Source organism: Exophiala oligosperma, assembly GCF_000835515.1.
Source record: "Exophiala oligosperma strain CBS 72588 unplaced genomic scaffold supercont1.10, whole genome shotgun sequence".
NCBI lineage: Eukaryota > Fungi > Ascomycota > Eurotiomycetes > Chaetothyriales > Herpotrichiellaceae > Exophiala > Exophiala oligosperma.
In genome coordinates this window covers 1,316,024-1,342,460 of record NW_015622827.1, presented here as the reverse complement: position 1 = coordinate 1,342,460, position 26,437 = coordinate 1,316,024, and the positions used below count along the sequence as shown (strand labels likewise).

The 26,437-nt window shown below is 50.4% G+C and overlaps 3 protein-coding genes across 3 annotated transcripts; 1 reads left to right on the top strand and 2 right to left on the bottom strand.

Annotated features, from left to right (window-relative positions):
* Positions 1-223: 223 nt before the first annotated feature.
* Positions 224-7,871, bottom strand: PV06_09655 (uncharacterized protein; the record flags this gene model as incomplete). Its single annotated transcript, XM_016411114.1, has 4 exons — positions 224-2,933; positions 3,014-4,096; positions 4,164-7,466; positions 7,515-7,871. The coding sequence occupies 4 exons, from the start codon at positions 7,869-7,871 to the stop codon at positions 348-350; spliced, it is 7,329 nt and encodes a 2,442-aa protein (XP_016258921.1). The 3' UTR covers positions 224-347.
* A 3,805-nt stretch (positions 7,872-11,676) lies between these two features.
* PV06_09654 (uncharacterized protein) lies at positions 11,677-13,115 on the top strand. The gene is made up of 2 exons (XM_016411113.1): positions 11,677-11,918; positions 11,988-13,115. Exons 1-2 carry the CDS (start codon positions 11,801-11,803, stop codon positions 13,022-13,024), a joined length of 1,155 nt encoding a protein of 384 aa, XP_016258920.1. The 5' UTR covers positions 11,677-11,800; the 3' UTR covers positions 13,025-13,115.
* Positions 13,116-13,218: 103 nt separating this feature from the next.
* On the bottom strand, positions 13,219-15,639 carry PV06_09653 (uncharacterized protein; the record flags this gene model as incomplete). The annotated part of the gene is made up of 2 exons (XM_016411112.1): positions 13,219-15,454; positions 15,512-15,639. 2 exons carry the CDS (start codon positions 15,637-15,639, stop codon positions 13,324-13,326), a joined length of 2,259 nt encoding a protein of 752 aa, XP_016258919.1. The 3' UTR covers positions 13,219-13,323.
* Positions 15,640-26,437: the final 10,798 nt, after the last annotated feature.

Below are 26,437 nucleotides of genomic sequence, written 5' to 3'. Positions count from 1 at the left end.
GTCGACGCAGATGATTCATATCTCTCTCATTTCGGAGCACAAGGCTTATCGATAACGAATGTTTCACCGGATTTTATACGGTCGAATATTAAATCATATGGTGTGGTCTTTCATGTCCAGTAAGTCACTCTTCGGCCACTCCTGTACTTTGTTTTCTGAAGTGACCTGGGCAACTCGTCGGAGGATGAGAAATCGGTGACCCCGTGTCAATCTCTTCGGGTTCTATAAATCTACATGTTTCAGTCATTCCGCTTCATCTTTATTACATCCAACTTTTAGACAGAACCAAAAAACAATACCCAATACTCCACTAAAAAGTCACCATCAACAATAGCAGAGTCCTCAGATCAAGGCTTGCTAAGTTGTTCCTTGCGATAAAACATAAAGTACCCAAAGCAGACGCTCAAATTCAACGCGAGACCCACCCAGAACCAGGCTTGCCAGATCGTAGAGACACTGCCACTGATGTCTGGACTGATTGGACCCGGACCAATCTTGTTTGGTGCGCAGGCTCTGGCGACAATCGTCGCAACAGAGCCAAGCACCTGTGCAATGATCAACGTGAATGCTACGTGGACACGAGTCAGTGTCGACAGAAGGATCATGCCCAGGCCCACCCCTTGAATTGCATCCAGTGTGCCCAGCCAGAGCCACAGAGCTCTTGAGACGAGCGCCGATGAGGTGTAGCCACCGGCCCATGGGAGGAACAAGCCGATGTTGCTGGTTCCCCACCATATTTGTGCCCACCGAGGTGCTCCGAGGCCGATTGCAAAAAGTGGGAGAATCCAGCTGTGTCTCTTCGAGAGCAACGCGAATAGCCACAGGAAGCCTGCCCACACACCGACGAAGAACAAAAGAACGAGCAACACAATCTGCCAAGTCTTTGCGTGGGAGCTGCTCCACAAAAAGGACCAGTTTCGTCCGTACGGCGCAGACAGGAAAAAGTTTTGGATGATCACCGTGAAGAAGAACCAGAGCACAATCTTGCGGCGAAGGAGACTGTGATAGAAACTCGGCATCTTTCCAGGTGCTTGACGGTAGTAGTTTGGGAGGCCAAACCACATCAGCAAACCAATAACCCAAAGGAGTATGGCAATGGGGAGAGTGATGGCGGTGATTTTCCACGTGGATGAGACGGAGTCGGAACTAGTCAAGAGTCCATCCGACGTCCTTTTGTTGAGGTAAGCGCCCCAGTACCAGAGTGCCACGACATAGATCTGCTGAGTGCCTTGAATCACACAGGCGCGGAATACCCAGGCTTTGACTTGAGCGCCTCCCTCGTCACCAAAGTTCAACGCGAAGAAGATGCTGCCCGAAGAAGAGGCCACGGCGTACATGCCAGTGCCAACGTTTTGGACCCATCCGCGGCCACTGGCGGTGGAAGCGTAGTGCGCAGTGCCGATCAAGATGAATGCCAGGCCGTAGAAGAAGAATGGCAGTGACAGACACAACATGGAGCTGAACCGTCGGAAGAGGAACCACCAACATATTGACGTCACCAGGTAGATGCTTGCGATGCTGTAGAGCTTGTCTGCAGTTTGACCAACTTCACCAGTCAACAGCGTAATCTGGTACGAGTTGGCGGCAATGATTTGACCGAAGCCCATAAAGAACGCATAAACGGGCCAGTCGCCAACGCGAAGTTGCATCCATTTCCTGAGCCCGGTTGGCGGCTTGTAGTCATCACCTAGCAGGAACTCGTTGCCCAGGTTGTTGGAGTCGTGTCCTCCAGAGCTATGCTCACTGTCGCCTGCGTAGCTCGAAGGCGGACGAGACTCGCGAGTAGCTTGAAAGCTTGGCCTTGGAGATAGTGCGTTGTATCTGCCAAGTTTGACATTGCGGAACGTGTCAAACCATTGCTTCTCAGACTTGACCAGGAACTCTTCGATGCACGCAGACGACTCGGAGGTACTCCCGTTGAGGTTTTCGAGTTTCTTCTCGAACGTCTTTGCAAACTCCCCGTTGCTGTCGGTGAAGAATGGGTCAACCTTTTGAAGTTTGAAGTCTGTTTTTTCACCGACGATCGAGTTCACAGACAGCATGGAAGGGCTGGCAGATATCCGGTTGTTGGTCTCTGCCCTCACAGGTGGTGGCGGAATAAGGAAGCCAGATTCAGCTGGAGGCGACGGTGGTACCGGAGAGCTACCATGAGGCATGGCCAATTGGCTTTGCATGGAAGCCATCTCCAGTCCGGGGCTTCTTGGAGAAGTCAGATTGTCAAGATGATGTGGCGTGAAAGGAAAGTCTTCGTGCACAGGAACACGTTCGTATCGTCCCCGAGTTCGAGTAGGCATCGTGATAGCGTCGTCAGCATCATAATCGCTATCACTAGAATCATCGTCGTCTTCTGGAAAATTGGGTGTATTTGGGGTTCCCAGTCCAGTCGCGTCGTTACCTTCCACGTCGGGTACTGTGGCAAGCGTATTTGGTGCATAAGTAACCTCTCCATCATGAGCATCGTGCGCATTGATGTGGCCTGGGCCTTGGTGTGAACCAAGAGAAGCTGATCGGGCCAGGGTGGACCCTGACCGCGTGGAGACGTCATGGCTTTGCTCACGACTGTGTGCAAGACCTCGGAGTCGGGAAGTTAGTGAGTTCAGAGCTGAACTCGACGAGACCCTCGAATTTGCCAATCCCGGAGTGACTGCGCCAGAGCCTCCTGGAGTGCTCCAGCCAGAGTGTCCCCATATAATCTCGCCTGCGGCAGCATGACGTTTGCTTGCCTCGACCTTGTCGTGTAACTGGATGGCGGTGGATTGAAGGATTTCAAGATCTTCAACCCATTGGGCCACGGGGAACCGCTGCTTAGCCGAACGAGCTCTCATGAGTGCTCGGATTTCCGTCTTTGAGTGCAGAGCCTCATCGATGGCTTGTTTGAACTGATGGAGTAGATGCGAGGTTGTCATTGACTCGACTGTGTACCACCAACCAGGCTATAAAATCATGTAAGCGGATGAACACCAAGACTACGACCTGGGAAAAACACAGTAGAGCGAGAGGGATGTGAACTCACCATCTGACCAAGACCACCAACGCGAGCACCGACACCAAGAGCTCCTTTACGGCCGAACTCCACTGCGACTAGTCCAAAGGGTTCGTCCCGGGAGGGAATGAGGGCGAACTCTGCACCTGAGAAGATGAAAGGAGGAAGGGCAGTGAACACTGGCTTTGAAAACACCCTGCCAGGGTACAGCTTCATCATGCGATCCAGCTTGAGGGCTGCAAATTTGCCGTAAAGATCAATGACTGGACCAACAGTGATGAGCTGCACATTCGGATTCGACTCCAGTATTGACGGGAAGACATCAGCGATCAGGTCAATCCCCTTTTGCATCGACCATCGACCAACAAAGACAAATAATTCGGCCTGCGGGTTTTGCTCTAAGCCTGCCCATTCTTGAGCTTGACGCTTTAGTTCAGGGCGTCCAGCTTCGAATGTGGGATCAATACGGATATCGGATTCCTTGGGAAGCTTCTTGTCCCATTCACCAGTGTCAGAAGGGTCCGGGTTTGGAAGCTTTCCGACCTTCTTCAGACCCCAGAAGATAGGATATCTGGCGTAGGAGCGTTTGCCATATTTCTTCGATACGCCGACAGCGCCAAAGCCATGTTGATGGAGTCTCAAGTAGGAAGCGCCAGCATGCAGCAAGTTGAAGACTTCACCGAACTGAACGTAACGTTGGACCAATTCGGTTGAGAGGTTGAAGACGGAGCAGACTTCCTCACGCTCCTGCTTTGTCCGCATGGGCCATAGCCCCTGGAATTCAGCGTTATGGAGTGAAAGGCACGCAGGGATGGTCCTGGGGAGCAAGTAGAGCGGAGCAACTGAGCCGTGGTAATCATTGATATGGTACAGGTCAACGGGAAAACGGTTGATGGCCTGGGCGATGCATTGGTTCCATGCAGAATAGTAGATTGCAGAGGAAAGGTCGTCCATCCTGGGCGGATACGGCTCGGATTTTGTCTGTTGGCGAAAGACAGGAGCATCGAGAAGAACGTATGTGATGTTGCGCAGAACGTGATACTGAACCTGGACTTCATACGGTTTTCCGAGTACGACAACCGTCATTGGGTCCGCTTTCGTGTCCTCAGGGTACTAGTTGTGAGCACGTTAGAGATACTCCATCTTCACGAGCACCACCTAGAGATTGGGGGTCACTTACCTCGACTCCGCCAACGCAAGGTACACACCAGATCAGATCCTGGTGACCCAGATTCTTACCCATTAGTTGTGCCATGACACCGAGTCCACCGATCTTGATCTTGATCTCCCAGTCTTCGATGTCATACTCCATAGTTGCTATCAAGACTGTCCGGCGACGTTGCTGGTCGATGACAGTATCCGACTGCTGCAAGAACTTTGGCTTCCGGTTGATTTTGGACAAGAATCCAGGCGAGCTCTCCTCATCTTTGAGTTTCTTGAACTGCTTCTTGATGGCGGCAGGAATCATTCCAGCCTTTTCCGATATCCCGATCTCATTGAATTTGACCTGATAGAAGCTCTGCATGAATGACCAAACCCCAAAAGCAGCCGTGATGATAGGAACAACCCATAAGAGTATGTATAGAATAAGCTGATTCCACATGCTGCCTGAGGGCACGATCTCAAAGCGAAGCGTGCCATCATTGATCACGACGCGCCATCCGAGGTAGGGCTTGGGGGGAGCATCCGTTATATTCAGGATAACCGAGGATAACGAAGACGGAGGAAGTCGGTCCAGGATTGAGTCTCCATCTGCATCACCCATAACTATGGTTTGATCAGGTTTGCCGTCCGGATTGACGCCCCAGACATTGATTTGTGCAAGTACACCAGACGGACTCGGACTCCATTCCGTCATGAAATGATGGTGCCAAGTACTGTTTTCAGACAAGGTCATTTCATTGTCCAGCCCAGCATCATATCCGTATTGGTTATACGGGCCATTTAGGAAGAGATGTGGGAACCGTCGAGATGTGTGATAACCCAAGTCGCCTTGCTGAATATGGTCACTGCTTCCAGCTAGTCGACTGAAGTACTCTACCCGCACATGGGTGCCTTTCCAGGACTGCAATTTGGTCCCAGACCAAGGCTGTTCCTCAATTTCAGCCTTGCCACCCTTGTAAGGCATCCATGAGGAGAAGGTAGAACCCCAGTTCGTGGAGTATCGCCATTTATCGGCTCCAGCGGCGGAATGTGATACCATTAGGGACCCATTGTCGCTCCTGCTGAGTAGAGAAGAAGAATAGTTGGCGCTCGTGGTGAAAACCATAGGATTATCAGTTTGACCAATCCTGAACAAGAAACGGTCGACAGCGTCTGTTTGTCCTCCACCCTGGGCAGATGCATTGCGAACTGTGATGGCATGAATACCGTTTGCGACATCTTCAATCGATGCTGACCACGACCATACGGAGGAGATTGCGCCAACATATGGCGGCGTCTCCGGATTGTTCATAAGGGTGCACTTGACGCTGTCCCGATCTATCGTAGGAACTGTACCTAGTTCCGTTGTGGAGTTGAAAAGGATGCTATTGGTAACACTGTCACAGTCCATCTCCACGGAAAATTCCAATGCGATGTCGACAGTCTCAGTGCCCGTAGAGTTCACAGTAGATCGAAGGCGAATATCATGTCCTGGGTTGAATTTCGTGATCATGGGCTGTGGACCAACCCAGTCATCGATGGGGACATAAGCGCGGAAATCGTACGCGGCCATGTCCAAGCTGCGTAAACAACCATTTGCAGACGTCGAGCCATTAATGCCGAGCTGGTGGACACTGTCTTCCAAGGTATGCTCGTCATAGGGATAAAATAAATTCTTCACGGTTGTTCCCGCATCATAAGGTGCAATTAAACTTGTGGTATTGAGCGCAGTAGCATTATCGTTGCAGTCGAAGTTGTATGTGGTGGAGGAGTTGGCATTCGAATATAGCAGCCAGATAGGAAGGTTGCCAGCTCCAGTGGTACCTAGATCTTGCACCCCTGGAAATCCCGATCGCATCACCGACCACATCCCAGTTTCGGTAGTCACTTTCCCGGAGCCAGGATATTGGATTTGCTCGGTCTGGTTGGATAGCTGTTGTAGGAAGAATCCGTCCTGAAGTACAGGGAACTGTTCGCGTAATTGATTCATGTGATGGATGATGTTTCGAACAGGGTGAGAAGGGTCTCTGTGATCGTAACTGACAGTAATGTCTTTACAACCATGACGAGAGGCGTTGAGGGGCATCTTGAAGAATTGAGTTGAATTCAGGTGGTAACAACCATGAGTATACCAGGCAGTGGCAGAGGACATGGCTTGACGGCCAAATATATAGTTGGAGGCAGTATTATCAAGGACATAGAAGGCTTGCTCTTCACCCCACAACAATAATGGTGCTCCTGGCATTTCGATCGTAGTTATGAAGTGCCCAAGCAGCTGACGATGCACACCATTAGTAATGGCAGGCCATCGGAAGACGTCTTGGTTGGTCGTGCCCATGAGATGTCTGGGGTCGAAGAGACCTGTGTTTGGGTTCACAAAGTCGTTAGTGAGAAGGAAATTATTCCACATGTCGACCCAATTTGGTGGAGCGTCATAGCCAGCTTCGAGATTGCCATCCATTCCAAGAAAGCGTGTCAAAGTTCGATACACAGTATAGTGGAACGCGGCAGCATCAAGAGCTCCGTGCTCAGGAGCCCTAAGAAAATACTTGTCGGCTGAGTTGTTAGTCATTGTGACCGCTGCTGTAAGGTTGTCTGGAAGCATATCCGGTTGTCTTCCACGGCCCAGATACAACGAACCAAAGACATTCCCACCAGTGATTTCACCAGGGGTGAAGAAATTCTCTTTGCCGAATCTTTTGGCGCAAGTACGCATAGCTTCATTCATGAAACCCATGGCGTCGATGGTGCTTTGAGTAGCTTTGTCGTATCGAAAGCCGTCGACGTCTAAAGACGCAATGAGAATACAGTAGAAGTTCTCCAACTTATGGCGGACAGGCTCATGCCACTCCCGTAGACGATCTTGGACCGAGGCGAACTTCGACAATTGACGTCGCCAATCTGGGAAAACACCAAAGGCTTCGGTATCGCCGTATTGATCGAAATCGCTGTCGTAACATCCCTTTAGATTATTGGTAACATCCTCGCCAGCAGGATAACCAGTTTCTAACCAGAACTTTGGATAGTTGCAAGTCTGGTTGTAGTTGTTGCCGAAGCTGAAATCATAGTAGTGACGATCGCTCTTGAACTGGACTTGATGTTCAGCGAGAGAGAACGGTGTGGTGGTATTGAGGTAGCCGTCAAACCCAATGAGGTCACCCATAGTGGCAAAGGTGTTGTCCAGAAGAACGTACATTCCCCTCTCGTGTATTTCATTGATAGCAGTGCGCCACATTTCAATGTCACCAAAGTGTTGATCGAGGATGGACAAGTCGAGGGGTGAGTACTGATCGTAGCCCCAGGGTGTGTTGATGAATGGCGAACCGGCAATATAGATGCCCTGCGACTGTCAGTATAGGTCTGATACATTATGTTGGTTAATGCGTACTTTGATTCCCATGCCTCGCAGATAGTCCAGTGTGTCAACCAGGCCCTGGAGGTCACCTCCATGGCGCATTTGGTTGGAATTGGTGTCATGTTCGTAAGCAGTCCCGTTGATGTTATCGTTAGAGGGATCTCCGTTAACGAATCGGTCCAGGAAAAGGGTGTAGAAAGGAAACCTCCAGTTAGTCGGCGAGGGAGTATACTCGTGCCCCGACCACTCTCCCCAGTAGTCGAGGGGGTCAACGGCAGTCTGGTTCTGATTGAGATTCCATTGCGAATAGTTCGGGTCATATCTGTAACCAAAACATGTTGTAAAGAAAAGAAAGAAAAAGATGCTCAAACTCCCACCTCTAGCTGTCATTGCGAAGACAAGAAGAATAACGAAGGACCTATGGAGAGCGAGTGAGGTAGTGAAACGAATGTGAGCAGCCCCGAGGGCAATGGAAGACAATGAGGGTTTACGACGCAAGCTAGGGATGTAGAAAATGAGATAAAGAGAAGAGCATCAGGAACTCGAAGGGAAACGAGTACTATCCCAGGCCTGCGTGATCCGGGGGTGGCCTACCTCTTCGTCTGCATCACATCAACTCCGCCCACGAAAAGCTGGGTTGGCTGGGACGAGCACAGTCGCTCTTCGTGGAGGCCATGACTTCGAGACCCTCAAAGGCGCAACGCTCATCACACTATTCCATGCAGGTGGAGTGGCAGATGAGACATGATAAGCCGTAGGCTGCATATTGCTTGCAAGGACGGTGAGGCTTATGCATGACGGCGAGTTCCATCTGTGGTTATTCGATAGGAGAATCGACACTGCTGGGCACAGCTCGTATACGAACGCCACAGGAGATAGATTCTCTTGATTTGGAAGGCGTCACATGGATTGCCCACCCACCTTCGCAGCAGGCATGATCAATCGTATCCAAGACAGAGGTATAGCAAGGATTCGTCCCGCAAGGCAGAAAAATACAAGACGATATGTTGGGAGCGGAGAATCATCTAGCAAAGGAGACCACCCTGTTGCAACGGCATACCGGCCCAAACACGAAGAACTGATTGAGTTGGATGGTTAGACTGAGGCCAGTGAGGAGTGCCACAAGGCTGAGCATATGCAAATTTGGCACACCACCCTCTTTCTGGGTCTCGTTATCTCGGCGGTTTGCTGCGAACAGGGGTGATGGAGGGCGATCAAAGGATACACCAGAAGCATGGGTCATATCGCAATCCCCCAATGGTGATCGAGGGACTGGACCGTGAAAAGCTAAAACTTGCATAGAAAACTGGACCTCCCAAAATTCGTAAACGTGGCCATGGAACTCTTTAGCACATAGTCGTCACTGTGCACAAAAGGATGGCCCCGATGAGATTGCTGCCCAACTCCCTGTCAAGCGATGTTTTCTGGTAGCCATGATTACTCCATCAAACCACACATATTGGGTATATAGACAAAATCTGACACGTTAATTACGTTGACCACAAGTTGTTTGTCGGCACCACAAGCACATGTTGTTGCAGAACAGTGCAGCGATTAGCGAATACGGGTTGTGATCGAATCGCAAGAGTACGCTGATTAGTGATTGGGCTCAACAAAGTAACGACGGCATATGTGATCGCCAAAGCCATCGGATGACTTGTGGCGAGCGAGTGGATGTCCATTGAGGCTGTGGGAAAATTTCGCCCAGGGATTCAGCTTCGATGCATGCAGGAGCGAAGCGGTTCCTGCAGGGTAAGGGGGTCGCCTGCTAGAGATTGGAGAGTGTATACTCGTATCGCAAGGCGTGAGATTTGTTTTGCTGGAAGTGACAGGCATGCAGGCAGTTGGTCAAAAGGCAGGGATGCCGTTGGTGAGAAGAGAGAGAATGGTGGGACGTTGGAACAAACTTGGTAGCGACGCCAAGATCAACCCGGAGCAAACATCAAGCGCCCGGAGAATTGTACGGAAAGATACGTGCACAGTGCTGAACGAGGAGGGATGCCCGATCCCTGACAGCACGATGAACGGATATCGCTAGATGTTGTATCCGTAGCCCGTATGGAACAACAAGCACCGGTCAAGGCTCGCTAGAATTAGGCTCGTTGCTGTACAGTACTAAACGAAAGGGGTGGATGTCAACCTCAGCTGGTGGACATCGCTATTCGTACTCGTATGGCCCCCAACAACCAACAACCAACAACCCATGTCCTGGTCCTCGCCGACACACCGAACCACCTGTAACGGGTATGGATACTCGCAGAAGAGCTTTCAGATCCAGTTACCAACAAAACAAGGGCCCAGAGAAGTTCCCATCACGCTTCGACGCCTCCAACAGCCACATTCGCCAAAAGTGCCTGCATCCCAGGTGCATGGCGCCCACTAATCCAACGGAACGCGGCTCGTACCCCTGCTTATCATGTTTCTTCGGATAACAAGTTCACTCAGCAAACAAACTGACAGCTCTGATCACAACGGGCCGCCGATCCACTTTGATATCCAACACTCTGGATTTGACACCCGCTCCCTTCCGCAGTTGAGAGGTGTCTGACCTTGACACCGGTTTTGTTTGAGATCTCATGTGGACACGGACACACCCAAGCCGAAGGAAGGCAATTGAGAATCTATGTGATGAAAACAATCCGATAAAAATGAACAAGCCTTGGCCATGACATCCCGTAATATGATTGCATTTCCAAGGCTGGCATTAACAGTCTTTACGTTTTGAGAGCACTTTCAGCTAGGATAAGACCCAAGTTACTCACATCTCCTGTATTTGAGCCTGGTTCTATGGCAGCATGACCCGGCCACTAGAACAGGGAGTTGATCGTACTCTCCCCACCAAGGAACGCGTACTGGCAGTGATCGTCGGCTTAAAGAGGCTGTTACACTGCAGGGGTGAAGCTGCAACGCCGTAGATAACGCTCAGCCCTTGGTGAGCACAAATTTTTGAGACATGAGCACAAAAAATTAATTATAGCCATTGCGTAGCAGTGCCACTTGCTGGAACAGTGTTTAACATGTGATCTCCATTGTCATGTCAGTGACCCATTTCCTGCCCACAATAAGCCCCTAGTTGACTGTACTTGCAAACTTTTCAAATCAGTGCAACATGCTCTTTTCATAAATGGGTTTTGGTCAGAAGTATCACTGGTTAAGTAATAGGGTCCGCAGATGTAACCAATATGTCATTTTGCTTACTTCTCCTCGTCATTGTCATGGCGGCCGGGACCATCTTCGGCACAATTGGCAATTCAAATGTAGAGCGTCTAAAGCCAGGAGCAAGAGTGTTTATTCCTAGAATTTTCTGTGGGTAACCGGCAGGCTGACGTCGGGATCGTCCACGAGATGATAGGCATATGTCTCTCAGGGTCATATTTGAGCAGAGGAGCCGAATATAATACAACGCGAATCTTCAAGTCCTTGACATTGGGTGGCCTGCAATCGTGATGGATTCAGTAGAGGTTTTAATCTTGGAGGGCTGAGCACTGCCGTACGTGTCGACCTGAAATTCTTTAAAGTCTGCAATTCCTCAGATAGTTTGGCACGCCTCGACGGTAGTTCGTCAGAACCGGGAACTCCCTTCAGTTGGATGATATAAAAAGGCAGTCAGGGGCTTCTTAACTTTGTCATCAGAAGTATCCCTTGAGATGCTGCTCAAATCATTCACAGTCCATCAGAGCTATGTTGTAAACGCCAGAACGAGTCTGGATGAGCTTGCTCTTACAATCAAATCCTTTCTCGTGGCTCTTGATAAATAGGGCAAGTGTCTGGGAGACTTTCCACTAAGATGATATCTTGGTATACAAGATTTGAGGGGGCAGAATGCCTTTCAACGCCTGGTGATAACAAAAACCACAGTCGGTGTTTCGCGGGTCGGCGAGCTAGTGACTCCAATGGACGATAATACCTTTTCTTTGTTGGTGTACGCATTGACTATCTGATCAATGTAGCGAGTACTCCTCAGAGGACTATGTTACTTGCTGTTAGACACTTTTCTGTAAAGCCATCAGGGCGTGGCGAAGAGTACAATGTTGAGGGAAGTTGGAGATAAGCGAAAGACGCGCCTAAGATCAACCAACGAGGCTGTGCATCACGTGATACAGCCTTGCAGATCTTGGCAATTGCCACCCCAGCGACTTTCTACGAGTAAGTACAAGTTGCCTGCGATGGTCGCAAACATCGAGTATTTCAACTTCTATACCGAGTAACAACCCAACGATTCATTCTACGAAAGAATTGTTTGCGCGCTTCGCTACGACTTCACTTTCTCTCTCTCTCTCTCTCTTTTCTTTTCAATAATCTTCCAGACCAACGCAAAGATGCCTCGAGCCGAAGTTGGATCGACAAAGTACATCGCCAACCAGATGAAGTCGAAAGGACTTCAACGGTTGCGATGGTACTGTCAAGCATGTCAAAGACAGATGCGCGATGAGAACGGTCAGTCATGACTTCAAACCTTGGCTTTGCCTTCATTCACGTAACTAACCCGGTCTTCTCTTTTTGTAGGTTTCAAATGCCATGTCGCCTCCGAATCGCACATCCGACAAATGCAAATCATCGGCGAAGACCCCAAGAAAGCAATCAATGACTATTCACGGCAATTTCTCCGAGACTTTATACAGTTACTACGGACCGGCCATGGAGAGAAGAAGGTCAACATCAATCACTTCTACCAAGAATACATCTCCAACAAAAGCCACATACACATGAACGCCACCAAATGGCCTAGTTTGACGGAATTTGCGAAATATCTGGGTAGGGAAGGCATCTGCAGAGTGGATGAAGATGAGAAGAATGAAACCAAGATTGGCGCCAGTGCTCTGACCATCAGCTGGATTGACAACAGCCCAGAAGCGCTGCGGCGGCAAGAGGCTCTTAAGAAGAGAGAGCGACAAGATCGGGGCGACGAGGAGCGAGAACAGAGGATGATACAGGAGCAGATCCGAAAAGCGAAGCGTCAAGAGAAAAGACATGGCAGCGAAGAAGAAGAAGACAATGAAGAGGGCGCGGAGACCGAGGATGCGGAACATGCAGGAGAGGGGGAAGGAATCAAACGCAAGGATGGAGAGAAGATCGTCTTGAATTTTGGTTCGAAGAAGTCACCTCCGGCGGTGGAAGAACAGCAACCTCCTACCCCTCCTCTCTCGGACAAGGACGATGCCACCACATCCGACAAAAAAAAGGCAACGGCGGTAGTAGACACTGCCTCAGATTTATCAGCCGCTGCCGAACGACACCCTCCTGCTTCGGAAGGGCCTACTGGCTCCGGGAACAAAGATGGCAACATGCCAACGGCAGCGAAGCAACCGGTCTCGCTATCCTTTGGCTCATCAGCGACTCGACCAAAGAATGTTTTCGCAGCTGCGTCAAAAAAGAATGCTTTGGCTGGTCCTAAGAAGGCCACGACACTGGCCCCATCAAGACCCATGAGTGAAGCAGAACGGATAATGAAGGAAGAGATGGAGCGAAAGCGCCAACGTGAAGCCGGTGGTGGTGGGGTTAAGCCAGGCTCAAACGTCTTTAAGAAACAACGTGTTTCGTAAGACCATGTTTGTGTGTGCTGGCACGTACGACATGTTGTAATTGTGGCCGAGACGATATATATTCACCTTGTATAATGATAATGATTTGCATGACTCGAATTGTTTTTTTTTCTCTCATTCCATTACTGCCAGTACCGTAATTCACTTGCTATTCGAAAAGGACCAGTATGGGGACCAGTACGGCCGCCAACATTGGCTTGTTCGGATACGGAGTAGAGGAACACAGTCAACTATACGTCCGTACCTAGGTGATAGATACGAGATTCTAGATACCAGGTACTCCGCGGGACAATTTCTCCTCAGACAAAGTCAAAAGTGTCACCTCCTCGGTCATGAATCAATCTCCCGACCCTCTCGGTGCCGACAATCCTTTCGAGTTTCATGGCGTCCCATTTGGAGAACAAGGCACGAACCGCGCCTTTGGTCCTGGTGGTACTGTTACCGGATGTCCCTCTGCCGCCGCCGCCGCCGCCCTTTGTATCTGCATCCATGGTGATACCCAGCAGACCCACGACATCTGTCCAAAAGACCGGGTTCTCGGGGACGTTGTAGAAAATGACGCGGCGGACGCCCTTGATCCGGTAGCGAAAGTGGTGATGGGCTCGCTCCGAGTACAGCAACAGCGCGTGGCGGCCCGACAAGAAATGCGAACGGGCTCGCAGCACCTCCTTGACCGGGGAGTACTCGCTCACGCTGCCGAAAGAGAGGTTGGCGGCGTCGGGGCTCGTGGCGAGGTGGTTCCTCAACCTCACGAAGTCGGCGTAGCTCGTCGTGTACAACAGGGTCCCCTTTTGGGCTTTTGCGTTGCGCACCAGCGGCGGCAGGATGGTCGTCGTGAAGAACTTGAACCGACCGTCCGCGTCGGCGAGTGGGTTGGGCGAGTCGACGCGCAAGAACGTCTGAGGGACGCTGACGGGCAGAATCGAGTTGACTCCCAGCATGGCCCCAGGGTACGTGGGGAGGTATTTCACCCGGCCCGCCACGTTGAACAAATGGGACGTCGCGAGCGAGTTGACCTCGGGCGTCAAAAAGTCGGACAGGATGACGGTCTGGCGGAGATACTTGGCCTGGCCGTCGAGGTACCAGTGGCGGACGCGCGAAAAGTCACAGCCGTGCGACTCCTTGGGGAGCAGGTTGAGCTGCGAAAAGACGTAATCGACGTGCTGCCAGTTCTGCATCTGCAGCGCGTTGGCGTGGTCCACGACCACCACCTCGATCGAGGACAGAAAGTCTGCGTCGTGCGCCTTTTTCTTGTTGCCGTCCTTGTTGGGTCCCCCGCCGCCGCCGCCGCCCGTGGTGATGGTCCGCATCAGCCCCAGGGGCGAGCCGACGATGATGTCCGAGTTGTAGAAACCGGAAAAGTACTTGATCGTCTTGCGGGTGAACTTGAGGCCGATGCGGAAATCTTCTTCGTGGTTCCCGCCAAACAGGGCCCGAAAGTCGTCGGGCTTGTCGGCCCACTCGTCGCCGTCCTCGTGGGAGTAGGTCTCGAGGAAGCGAGACTTGTTCTCCTGTTGATCCGGCTCGCAGAACTTGACGACGCTGTCTACGAGACGTACACAAGCTTGCTTTGTCGGGACGATGATCAGGACCTTCGGGCGGGTGAAGCCTTGGTCGCGCAGATCGAGAGTCTCGCTGCTGGAGCTGATTTTGGCATTGTTCTTGAGAATACGATCGCGAGTCTTGAAGACATGGTTGAGAGCATGCAGGGCGGATATCTCACGAAGCCGGGACGAGTTTTTGAGTGTGCGGTTGCCGTCGACAATGTCGGTATAGTTGAACATGGCGTTGGCCAGGTCTTTCTCGTCCGAGGATAACGAAGAAGCAAGCATGGTCCCAGTCTCGAGAAGTCGTCGCTTCAAACGGAGATCTTTGAAGCCTCTGAACTTGGTCGCTGGTATCGGCCGGTCTTTGAGCGAGGTTGTGGTCTTTCGAACATCATCCCCTATCAGCACAGCCTGCGACTGCCAATCCTTCTGTTCAACCCGCTGCGCTGCATCCTTCAGATCTTGCTCGACCACGGCACTGTAATGTCTCTCAAAGGGATCCTTTAGAAGGCTGTCCTCGTCATCAGAGTCGGCATTGGTGGCTGGATCGTCGCCTTCTTCGTCTGCTTCGACCTCTTCGTCCAGCACCTCAGTAGCAGAAACTTCCTCAGTCTTTGGAGTTGAAGCAGTGCCGTCCAGATGATCATCGGCAATAGACGATTCTTGTTTGGTTCCATCTTCGATCTTTCTCTTTTTCTTAGCAGGCTCGCTGTTCTGTCTCCCCGTGCTCAATGAATGCAAAAGTGTGGCATAGGAATTCGTAGAGGGGCTTTCGTCTTCGCTTCCGGATTGGCTTGCTCCAACTTCTTCTGATGGGCCCTCGCTCTCGTTGATGTCGCCATCTATAGACTCGGCCGATGAAAGCCCCTGAGAGGCAACATCCCTGGTTCGCATCAGTAAAGGCGTTCATGAAGTCTGAACGAATGCCAGCACAACGTACTCTGTCTGCCCCAGTCGTGAGGTTTGGAAAGTGTCTCGCAATTGAGTTGCGGGTCTTCTTGCCCCACCACGACCTCTTCCGCCAGATTGGCGACCTCTGCCACCTCTCCCGCCTCTGAATACAGGCATTTCTAATTAGAGTCGAACAGAGATGTAGAATTTTGTGTTTCTTTTTCGCATGCGGAGAAATTCTTCTTTGCCTCCAAAAAGTTTGGGCCTTGAGCTTAAGATGTTTAGCGGGCGATCCGCGCCGAGGCTGGTGTGGGTTCTATTTCGCTTCCCTGCCAAGTCGGGGCCTTCCGAGCCCCTATCAGGACATGTAGAAGGCCTGTGAATGCATGGTAGTCTATAGTATCACATTGAGGATGGGAGAAGATAGAAGGAAAACAACAAGAAAAGACTGCTTTGAATGATTGATTGATTGGTTGTTCTTTGATCTCGCTGGGCTTTGGTTGCATAATTCTCTTCCATCCGAACCCACGAATCGGGGCCCCCAGCTAATAGACCTTCAGGTCCACCACCACCATAGAACACAAGTCTATGCGTGGTCAGATGCCAATGAATTGCAGTTCACGATCGGAAAAGCATAATTCAGAGGCCTTGAACTACTCTACTCGTCATCCTCGACGTCTGCCAGGTCATCGTCTTCGGTGAGGTCGTCGTCGACGGGCTCGTTCTTGACTGCACTTGCAACCTTTTTCTTCGGTGCCTTGCTGGGAGTCTTTTCCTGGCCATCGTTCTCATCCTTGACCTTGCGCTTGCGGGAAGGTGTAGTCTTGGGAGTTTTGACCGCGGTGCCATCGGCAGGGCTGATCGAGTTGTTTTCGTACTTGAATCCTTGCTTCGCGACGAAATTCTTGAATTTGGTGGCACTGTATTGAGATCATAGGGTCAGTAAAAGCGTCGATGATAGAACAAATCTCAAGGTGTGTACTTACGCATTGCGAGCATAACCGATACCATTCTCTTTTGCAACTTCGTCCCAGTTGATCTTCAGACTCTCCGAGTGCTTGAGAGCGGAGAAGAGGAACTGCAACTGAGGATCGGGCATCGCACCGGCTGCTGGAACAGACTTTGGAGGCATGATGAAATAAGCAGTAGATGGATGATGGAGAATGATTAAGATGAAGCTGTAGTGGAAGAGTTGATTGAGGATAGATCGAGCTGTCGATCCAAAGAGGTGTGGGTGGGTTGGGGTGAGAGTCAAAAATGAACAGAGATGCATCAGCGGAACGACAAATTCATTACCCCTCCGGGGAAGCTTCCAACCAGTCAGGTGGATCTTGCTACTCTCTATTACGCGAGGGAAAGTAAAGTGAAACTTGAAGCTTATGTCCTCACTCGTCCCTCTCTGAATTCTGAATCTCAACACAATTTGCTCATTGCTATTGAGGCTCAAGGCCCCACTCTGGCTCGAAGCCCTATCATACCTCGAAGGTATGCATGCTGCTGTAGAACAAGCGAAAAAAAGAAAACAGCTTCTCTACTCTTCGATCTTGATAGAGACAGCGCCAGTCTCTTCCTCAGCGGCAGCGGCAGCATCATCACTGGCTCCTCCCATGTCCTCATCGACGTCCTCGTTGGTGGCACCTCCACCGGCCTGTTCTTCGACCCCTCCCTGGGCCTCGGCCACATCACCATCATCGTCGTCATCATCATCATCTTCGTCATCGTCGTCCTCCATGTCTTCATCTTCATCGCCGTCGTCGTCGTTGTCATCATCGTCATCATCATCGTCGTCCTCGTCCTCAACTGGCTCAGGCACCTTCTCGACCTGGCCGCGGCGGAAGCGGTAGCCGTATGGCTCTATCAAGTTGTCGATTTTTCGGTGGCTAGGTTTGTCGTGGTTAGCTTGAATCTCGTAGAAACATATAGAGGGTATAGGTCGTTATAGAAGCATTCCTTATAGAGAAATGGTACTCACATTGTTCGGTCCACCTGGACGCCAAAATGCGCCTGCATCGCCGCGACGTCGACCTGGAACTCGGTCGCCGTTGCCATCATCTCGCAGAGGGCCTTGATGACCCCCTCGGCGTCGAGGCGTTGTCCAGCCGGCATTGTTGTGGTTGTCGCTGTTGTACGAGGCTTGAACAAACAGGGGGCTCGGGCGAGGCTGGAGTGCACGTGACGAGGTTGTGAGGTCGTTGTGAGCGGTGGACGGTTTTGATATAACGTTGACGTCAGTGGGCGTTGCGGAAAACGGGTGGTGTCTTGGCACAACTGATGACTAATCGGCATCGTTTTTGACGACGGGTGTGCGACAACGATGGACACAACAGGAGTGACAGTCATTGTTATTGCGGTCGCGATTGTCCTCAATGGTCATGAATGTGTATAGCATGATATCTGTATCCATCGTGCCTATTTTCAACCAGAACACGACAATAGGGCAACATCCTTGGCTCGTCCTCATTGTCTCTACGGTCGCGATCACATCCAATACCGCCAGCTACCTACAAGACGAACGCCCTGGAGTATCGTGCCTGTTTTCACGGGAAGGATGACACTAGCACACAGCATTCTCCAACTCATCCTCCATATCCCCACGTTTCGTGATCACCTGTGACACTTTTTCCATGTCTACCAAGCGGACACCCTGAAGCACGGTACCTTATCCAATGCAAATGCCTGACAAGGCCTAAATGCACAAGGGCCATCGGGAATTCCTGGTCAGGTAGCGATCATTCGGAAAGGATTTGTATGCCTACAGAGCAACTCATGAGAGCATCGTGGCTAGGTTCGGACAGTACACGACAAGAACACAACCTACAGGCTTTTCCACCAGTGTCGGCGAGGCCACAAACACACACACAGAGCAGGACAGGGTGCTTTCACGATGAACACCCCCAGAAAAATAGTTTCTACCCAGAGTCTTTACCAGAGAGTACCACAGCACCAGTGACACATGGTGTCTGCATGACGAATGGCCACAAAAACAAGACCTACAGAGAGTACCTACCTGATTGTGAGTATCCCATGGTGTCTGTATGACACATGTCCAGAAGAACATTACCTACACCAAGTGTGAATCAGCACAGTTGTATCACCCCGGACAAAACTGACCGAGTTACTAGTTCCCCAGTGTCCAGGCTTTATCAAAGGACCAAAGAGTGTCAGTTACCTTTATACAGTACTAAAAGAATAACGAATCTACAGACAAGGATCTTTATGGAGTCATTGTTTCAAGTATTGATTTGAATTGCTGTCTGTATTTTATCGGTTTGCAATGCAATTCTGTATTTTTTGTGTGTGTGTGTGTGTGTGTCATGTTCTTGTTTTCGCAAGACACTCGAGCTGCCAAAGTAGGAATACAGCTAAACTGGCTAGCCACTGTAGCAGTAGTAGCAGCTCAGTAGTAGTTCTGATCTGAAGACTCGTCATTCATCATTCCTTGAATTCATCAGCTGCACCATCTCAAGCTCAAGCTTCTTCTTCGTCGTCGTCGTCGTCATCATCATCATCATCAGCAACAGTAGCAGACTCATCTCCATCATCTCCATTTCCAGCATCATCACCATCAGATTCCGGTTCTGGCTTGACGGCAGCTACCTTCTTGGTGGTACGCTTCTTCTTGGTGGGTGGTGCAGCGGCTTGCTCGTCATCATCGACACCGTCCTCATCCTCATCCTTGACCTTTGAAGCAGTTGTAGTCTTGCGTTTGCGAGTTCCACCACCACCGCCAGCAACGGTGGAAGGAGCATAACAAGAGGCAGTGATACCCTTCTTGTGACCGGAACCAGTGAGTCCTAGCTTCTTCTTGATGGTCCACAAACGATGGTAGCTAGAGACATCCAAAGGTCAGTAAAGGTGGAACCCGGCGAGAGTCGTGTGAGTGGTAGTAAAAGTCAGCAACTCACCATGCGCTTGCACTCTTCGCTCCAGTCTCACGAGCAACCTCTTCGAAGTTTGGCTTCAATTCACTCTCCGAGTACTTGATACACATCATGACGAACTTGAGTTCTTCGTTTGGTTCCTTTGCCGGTGCCATGATTGTTCCGTTTGTTCTTTCGTCTTGTGGGCGTAAGATGTTGTTTTTGTGTGTTGGTTGTTGGTGTGATGAAGAAGAAAAAACGAATTCGATCTGTCTTGTTCGAAATGGTTGGAGGTTCGGAAGGAAGGATGAGTAGAAGAGAAGAAGAGGAAAAAGATTGGAAGAAGCAGGAGGATCTTAAATAGTTTCTCGATGAGTGGAAGAAAGATCAAGATCGAGAAAGTTTTTACATGTGATGAGCATCATCATCCTCGAACCTGAATCTCGGTTCAAAAGCTCTTCACTTGATCCTAAAGATTTTGGTGTAAAACGTACTGTAAAGAAGGCGAAAAGTAAGGGCAAGGCAACAACTTCAATTACATGAAAACAAGTTTCACTTTGATTGTTTTCACTGGTTCGATTCTTTCATTTGGGGATTGATTGTGTAGTTTAACAAACTACCTCCATCACCATCATCATTGTCATCATCATCATCATCATCATCATGGCGGCCTCTCTTCTCAAGGGAGCAGTGCATGATCAGCACAAAGGAAAAGCACAGCACAGCGAATCCTAACTTTGCGAGAGAACTTCAGTCTTCCCGTTGAAGACTTGAATCCTTCAGAACCGGCCCAGCCCAACTCCATGGTGTATCATTCTTCTGTTGTTGTGTTCTTCTCCTTCGTCTCTGTGTCGGACTGACTGACTGACTGTTGTTTCTCTCAAAACATGGACATGGAGCCTTTACTGAGTCAAGGGTCTTATTGCGCCTGGACAGAACTTGGCTAGCTCCTCAGGAGTGAGAACGTGTGCGACCTTGGGCTCTCGTATGACACGAGTACGCTTCTTCTTTGGCGGTTCTCCTTCGTCATCAGCATCGGCGGTTGTGGCGGCAGTCGCACCGTCGTCCTCGGCCTTGATCTTCTTCGCGGTGGTCTTGGTCTCTGAATCAGCTTTGCGTTTGGTGCCACCGGCGGTTGCGGTCTTTCTGGGGCTGGTGGTGAAGGTGGTGATGGGATTTCCATCGGCGTCCCTGGCACACCAAGCCGCACCAGCCTCCTCGAGTTGTTTCATGATTGCACGGAACTTGTTGCTAAATGAATTTTTTTTTTGGTTTGTCAGTTTACGCGCCGGACAGAAAAAAAAACCTTAATGAGTGTCAAAGAGCCACAAAGCCGAGGAAATACCAGTGTGTTTGAATGTAAAACTTACCGAGCACCTCCGACACTCATGCCGGTGTCCCTCGAGAATGCTTCCCAGTCGACGTTGATCTTCTCCTTGGAGTGCTTGATGCACCTGGCGAGAAAGGCGTCGTTGTCCATTGTGGACTTTGGGCCGGTTTTCGAACCTTGAGGTGCCATTGTGAACGAGATGACTGGTTCAAGAATTCTGCGCGACATGTCAATTTGAGGCTCTCTGGAGATGCTGAAACTCGAAAAGACAGAGCGACAGACTTACTGTTGTTGTTTGACGATTGATGGAGTGTTGACAGGAATAGGAAATGTTCGATGCTGGAAGAGTGTCGTAGAGGTTCGATCGAGATAGAAGATGGTGGAGGGAGAGAAAGAGAAAAGAGATAATGTGAGTGAACCGGAAGTTTTGTGAGCCCATGTGGTATTTGTATTCACGTACTCGCGAAAACTGAGTGCAATCCACCTATTGGTGACGCGATAAGTGAAGAAACATGTTCAGGGTCGTGCACGTTCAGATGAGGATGAAGTAACAGCATTCTGATCATGGATTCAGTGGTTTCAAAGAACAAGGCTGAACGAGTTTTCATATGTCGAATGACAACGGCCACACTTGGTAGCAGACAATGGGATGGTGTAGAATGTATATCACTGGTCTGTTTCTTCGTGTATTCATACTGTAGCTCGCAAATCTTGTCTTCGTCCAGCCGTAGGATCGTCGTATAAATGTTCGTCGACCTTTTTGATATCGGCAATGATCTCTCTGATGTGAGTATCGTCGGTCCGTCAGATGTCGACCATTACCGACCTCATTTTGAAATGTTATCGGCCTGAACTGTAACAAAGACCGTTCACTGTCAATATCACCCTCATCCGAATGAGACTTAGTTTCTGCTGACCTGGTCTTCTCTGTGAAGCTGTTGTTGGCCCGTGAAATGTCGTCATGGTCGTCCTCGTTGATTGCCCTTGTTGAAAGTGGTGTCTTCCAAGCTGTGAGGTTTTGACAACGACTGACATCATGATGAACGTCTCATGTACAACATGGTTAGTACACATAGCAATCAGTGGCCTCGTTATGAGTGCGGTCGACCTGTATACCATTTACAATTGTCAGCATCGTTGAACCCAACGTCGACACGCTCGTCACCGCCGATCAATCCTCTTTGTCTGTACGGTCAGCATCATCAACATGAACCTGTTTTCTGGAATGAGATGAGACGTTTGTAAATGACGATGGCCATGTTGATATCATATCATTCTCCTACATGTAAAAAGACCCCCAAAGGTCATCATCAAACAACATTGGCCATTGGCCCTTTGGCCCCCTGTCTCATGCTGTGGCAACAACCACTGGCATCGCGAGCGCACAACCACCATCACCACCACTGCCACCACCCTTTTTGCCGGTTGGGCCATTGTCGTCATCATCATCATCATCATCACCTTTGGGCTGCTTGGTTTTGCAACCCGGGTCCGCCGACCCAACATCGTCGTCGTCGTCGGTCTCATCATCATCATCCTCCTCCTCCTCTTCCTTCTCATTCTTCTTCTGCTGGGCCTTCTTGCCCCTGCGAGTGCCTTTACCCCTACCAACGCCCTTAAAATCGATGCCCATTCTTTGGGTCTTCTTTCTCAAACGCCGGACTTGTTGGTGACTAGATTTTTTGGGGAGTACCTCTATTAGTGACACAGAACACATGCGCTGCTTTGCAAACACACACACACACACACACACAAAGGAGAAGACTGATACTCACAGGGTTCTGGCATTCACGCCAGGGTAAGACTTGCCGAGCTCGGCATAGTCCAGGGGGACGACCGCTGGAGAAGACGAAGAGGCATTGGTAGAGGCCATGATGCGCCTCAAGAGTTCGACTTCGCGGGGGGTGAGAGGCCCGGTGGAGTCATTGCCCTTGCCTTTGCCCTTCTTTGACTCGGTCTTCTTCTTTTGACTACCCATTTTGTCTCGGTTGTCGACGGTTGTCCGAGGGAAAGGAGAAGAAAAGTCGAGAGGTTTGTTTGTTTGAGAGGTGTGAAAAGTGTGTGAAAAATCAAGGGAAATCTTTGAGACAACCAGGGCCGTTTCTGAGGCGTGACTGTCGAATTGATTGACACCACAAGGACCTCCTTGACTGATTTCCGGGCTGTGAGACAACAAAACACACTCGATTCTTGATCTTTGGCTCTCTCGTGAAGTTTCGTGAGTCTCTCTCAAGATTGCCAAAAGCCAAAAAGAGTGAAAATGAAGACATTGTGTGGAAGAAGCGCTGCCTGCAAGCAGTGCTAACCTCGTTCGGCGGGCTTATTGAATGCCTCACTCTCTCGGCGCTCGCTCGCGGGGGGTTGTCTCGCTATTCATGGTGACAAGCTGTTTCGTGAAGCATTCATAGAGACATCAATAGGGAAAAAAAAGAGACAAAAAGGATACATGAAGGAGCGTTCGAACAATGCAAAAGGCCGTGGGCACAGGTGACAGTCATGGACAGAATACTCGCTTTTGTATCCCCGAGCCAGCAAAAAGGGCCTTTGCTATTGTCAAGCCATGACACCAACGACAATAGCTAGCTGACTGACTCGCCGGCTGGCTGACTACTCATTCGATCCAATGGACACCTCATTCATGTCGAGCAGCTCCCTACCTATCAAGTCAGGTATTCATGGAACGCTAAGGTTCCTGATGTTGTCCTGAGCGTTTCAAAAATGCCAACCGACTGGGAAGGATAGCGAAGAATCAACCTTGCATGGCCTCGTCTCTGCAATTCGGCCTGGTCCCAGCAAGAGAATGGATTCATCATGCAAGACCCCTCCGGCGGTATCACAAGAATATCCCGTGTGCGTTGAAGGATGTCGATCGGGGAATGACGCAGTTACCATTTTCCCGTCCAGCAAGGGCAGCGTCTCCGTCTTTCGATTGGGAAGCGTCATTGTCTACTTACCGGCGCATGGTCAAAGGTCCAAAAAAAGTCGTAGAAACGAACCTTGCTACCGACGGCACGACGCTCGCAGCTCGCTTGGAGAGCTTCCGGCAAACTCGGTTCGTGAGTTTTCGGGACGAATTTCCAAGCTCGACGACTCGTCGATTTGTCTGATCAGATGAGTTACCTACCTGGCGACGATGGAAACCCCAGAGCGAGCGAGTTTGCATCGCATCGGCAGCACCTCCAAAAGATCCCTTTTCCGATCGTTCAACGGGGGCGAGCAGAGAATGAATGATCGCCGTTTATTACGAACACACACACACACACACACTGCGTCTCCTCCGATACCGAGGGCTGGGGAAGGGAAGTGGAATTGCGTTTCCCCCCTCCCTCCCGAGAAACCTTAGACGTTTGTTGCCAAGGGATTGAGCAAGTGCCCAAAAGATACAGTACAGGAGACGACAAGACAGGTGCAACAACAATAAATGGTGGAAATCAATTAATTCTGTGCCAGAAAACTGAACGGGTGCCAAACGATGCGCCCAGCAAGTAGCGACCCTCCGGGGGAGGTCAGACTTGTCTAGAAGTCGACAACGATGCCTTTTGCCAGTTGTCGGCCGCGTTACCGGCGATTTATCGTCTTCGTCTTTTCCGTTTCCGTTTTCGTACTTGGTGTACCTCGCTTGGATTTTGAGAGGGCATCGTCCATCGAGAAAGTCTTTTTCTTTGGGGGTAGGAACCCGATGTTCGGAAAGAGACAAAAGCTCCTTTGTGAGATGTAAACTTCACGTCAAGGCCCGACCGAGTAAGGCCGCCGAATCCGGCCTTCTTGGGTACCAGTTGCCCGTGAAGTCGGTCTACTGTACTAGTCCCGAGCACCTAATGAGCACCCAGCCTGCTAAAAGGAAGCACCTAGAAAAACACTCCAGGTTCGGGAACTTGGAGGGGAGGGGATGGTGTTTGTCTCAGTCTACTAGGAACAAACCTTAACGGGCCTCTTCCCTTCTGGATGGCGCCGTCAAAAGACTCTTTTTTTTTACCTCTGAGAAGTCTGGCTTCGTCATAACATGCAATGCAGTGTTGGTAGTTACACAGCCCACTGGGCAACGGCCATCTCCGCGAAAGAACTGCTCTTGGACAGCGAAGCCGTGTGTGCGTGGAAAGTTGGGAATTACAGTTCCAGGGCTCTCGCCTTCGCTTATTAGAGTGTGAAGAAAAAAATTGTTGTGCCCCCCCTCCCCCCCCAATTTTGTACGGAGTAAATCATCACATGTTACATCACCATCCCAAACGGGGGAAGATGGCGGAGGATCTTCAGTTGTCGAGAGAAATAAGAAAAGGGCAACAAACAAAACACACACGCTATTCTCGATTGCCCGAAAAGAGCATAACGATCCCTATAGGTAAGGAGTACGTGCTGGCGACGTCAGGGTTATTCCCACACAAGAAAGGTAATGGGTGGTGCACACACAGAATGGGAAGAGGGGCCGAGAGCTGTCAGAAGGATTTTTATCCAGTTGTAGGTAGCATTGCAGGTGCAGGGGGGTGTGGAAGAAGGGGGAGATGAAGGTGACGGCATGGCTTTTCTTTGTTTCTCTCTCTCTGTGTGTGGTGTATGGAGTATGTTTTTTCTCCCACCTTGTTTCAACATGTGAGTTGCCGTGTGTGGTGGATTGATGGATTCATGGATGGATGGATGGATGGATGGGCGTGCAGGGACTTGAAATGGGCAATAAATTTAATGCAGACCCCTGTAACCTGGATACCTACAAGTAAGATAGACGCACGGAGTAACTACACCTGGGCACCCAACGCCCGCGAAGGCCCTTAGTGCATGGTGGATGGTGCATGGCGCAATGGTTGGGAAGGTGTTGATGTCAAGAACGGAGTGTCGGATGGCGACGACCGCTCGGCCTGGACTGATGGACCGTCCCACGCAGGGCATACATAAGTAAAATGGTGATAATTATGCAGTAGCTTGTCGATTAGTCTGGCAGCTAGGAATGCAAAAGAGGCACACCAACGAACGACCCGGAGAGACGAAAAGAGACTCCGGACGAGAGCCCAAACGGCGGCAGTCGGTCGGGGCGGTTCAGAGTTTTGGGACGAGGGAGATCCATGATCGGCCAGCCCGAAATGATATTTTGTGTCTACAATCGCTAGCGCTCCGTAAAATGCCACGTGGAAAATTTTCGACCCCATCGAGAGCTGCATGTTCCCATGCAGGTGGTAGCGGGATTGTAGGATGGTAGGGTTTTGCCCAGGGTTGTGCCTTAGGGGGGGAAGGGGGGGTTCCGCCCAAGTGGTACCCGTGTCCCTTTTTGACTCCGAAGTCTGCCGCCCATGCGGGCGCGGGTTCTTGAAAATCGAGCCAGCCCGAGCAATCGAGGAAAATGGAGGGGATCGAATCGACGAAACCCGACCATCCAGCCCGGCAGCAAATCGAGAAATAATACGAGGGATCGCGACAAAATCGGTTACAATGTTCCCAAGCTTTTGGCGGTTTGGCGGGTTTTCCCCATGTCTATCTATCGCTAGGTAGGTTTCTCCCACGTGTTGCCTAGCAGGTCGATGGACCAGGGGAGAGAGTTGAATCACACCACAATCCACAACCTGTCAAGACGTACACACATACAAACCTCCTTCCTACTTGTACGGTATGGAGGGGGGCTTTGCCAGGGTCGGTAGGGGGGAAGGAGAGGTGCTAAAAAAGTACCAAATAATGACAAGAAACAGTTTCTGTACTTGCCCGTGTTGGTTTGGAACAATAATGACACCCATAAGGTGCTTCCGCGGTCAGTGACAGACGTCAAAAACAAAAAATCCTACTTCGCAAGCCCATCTCTACA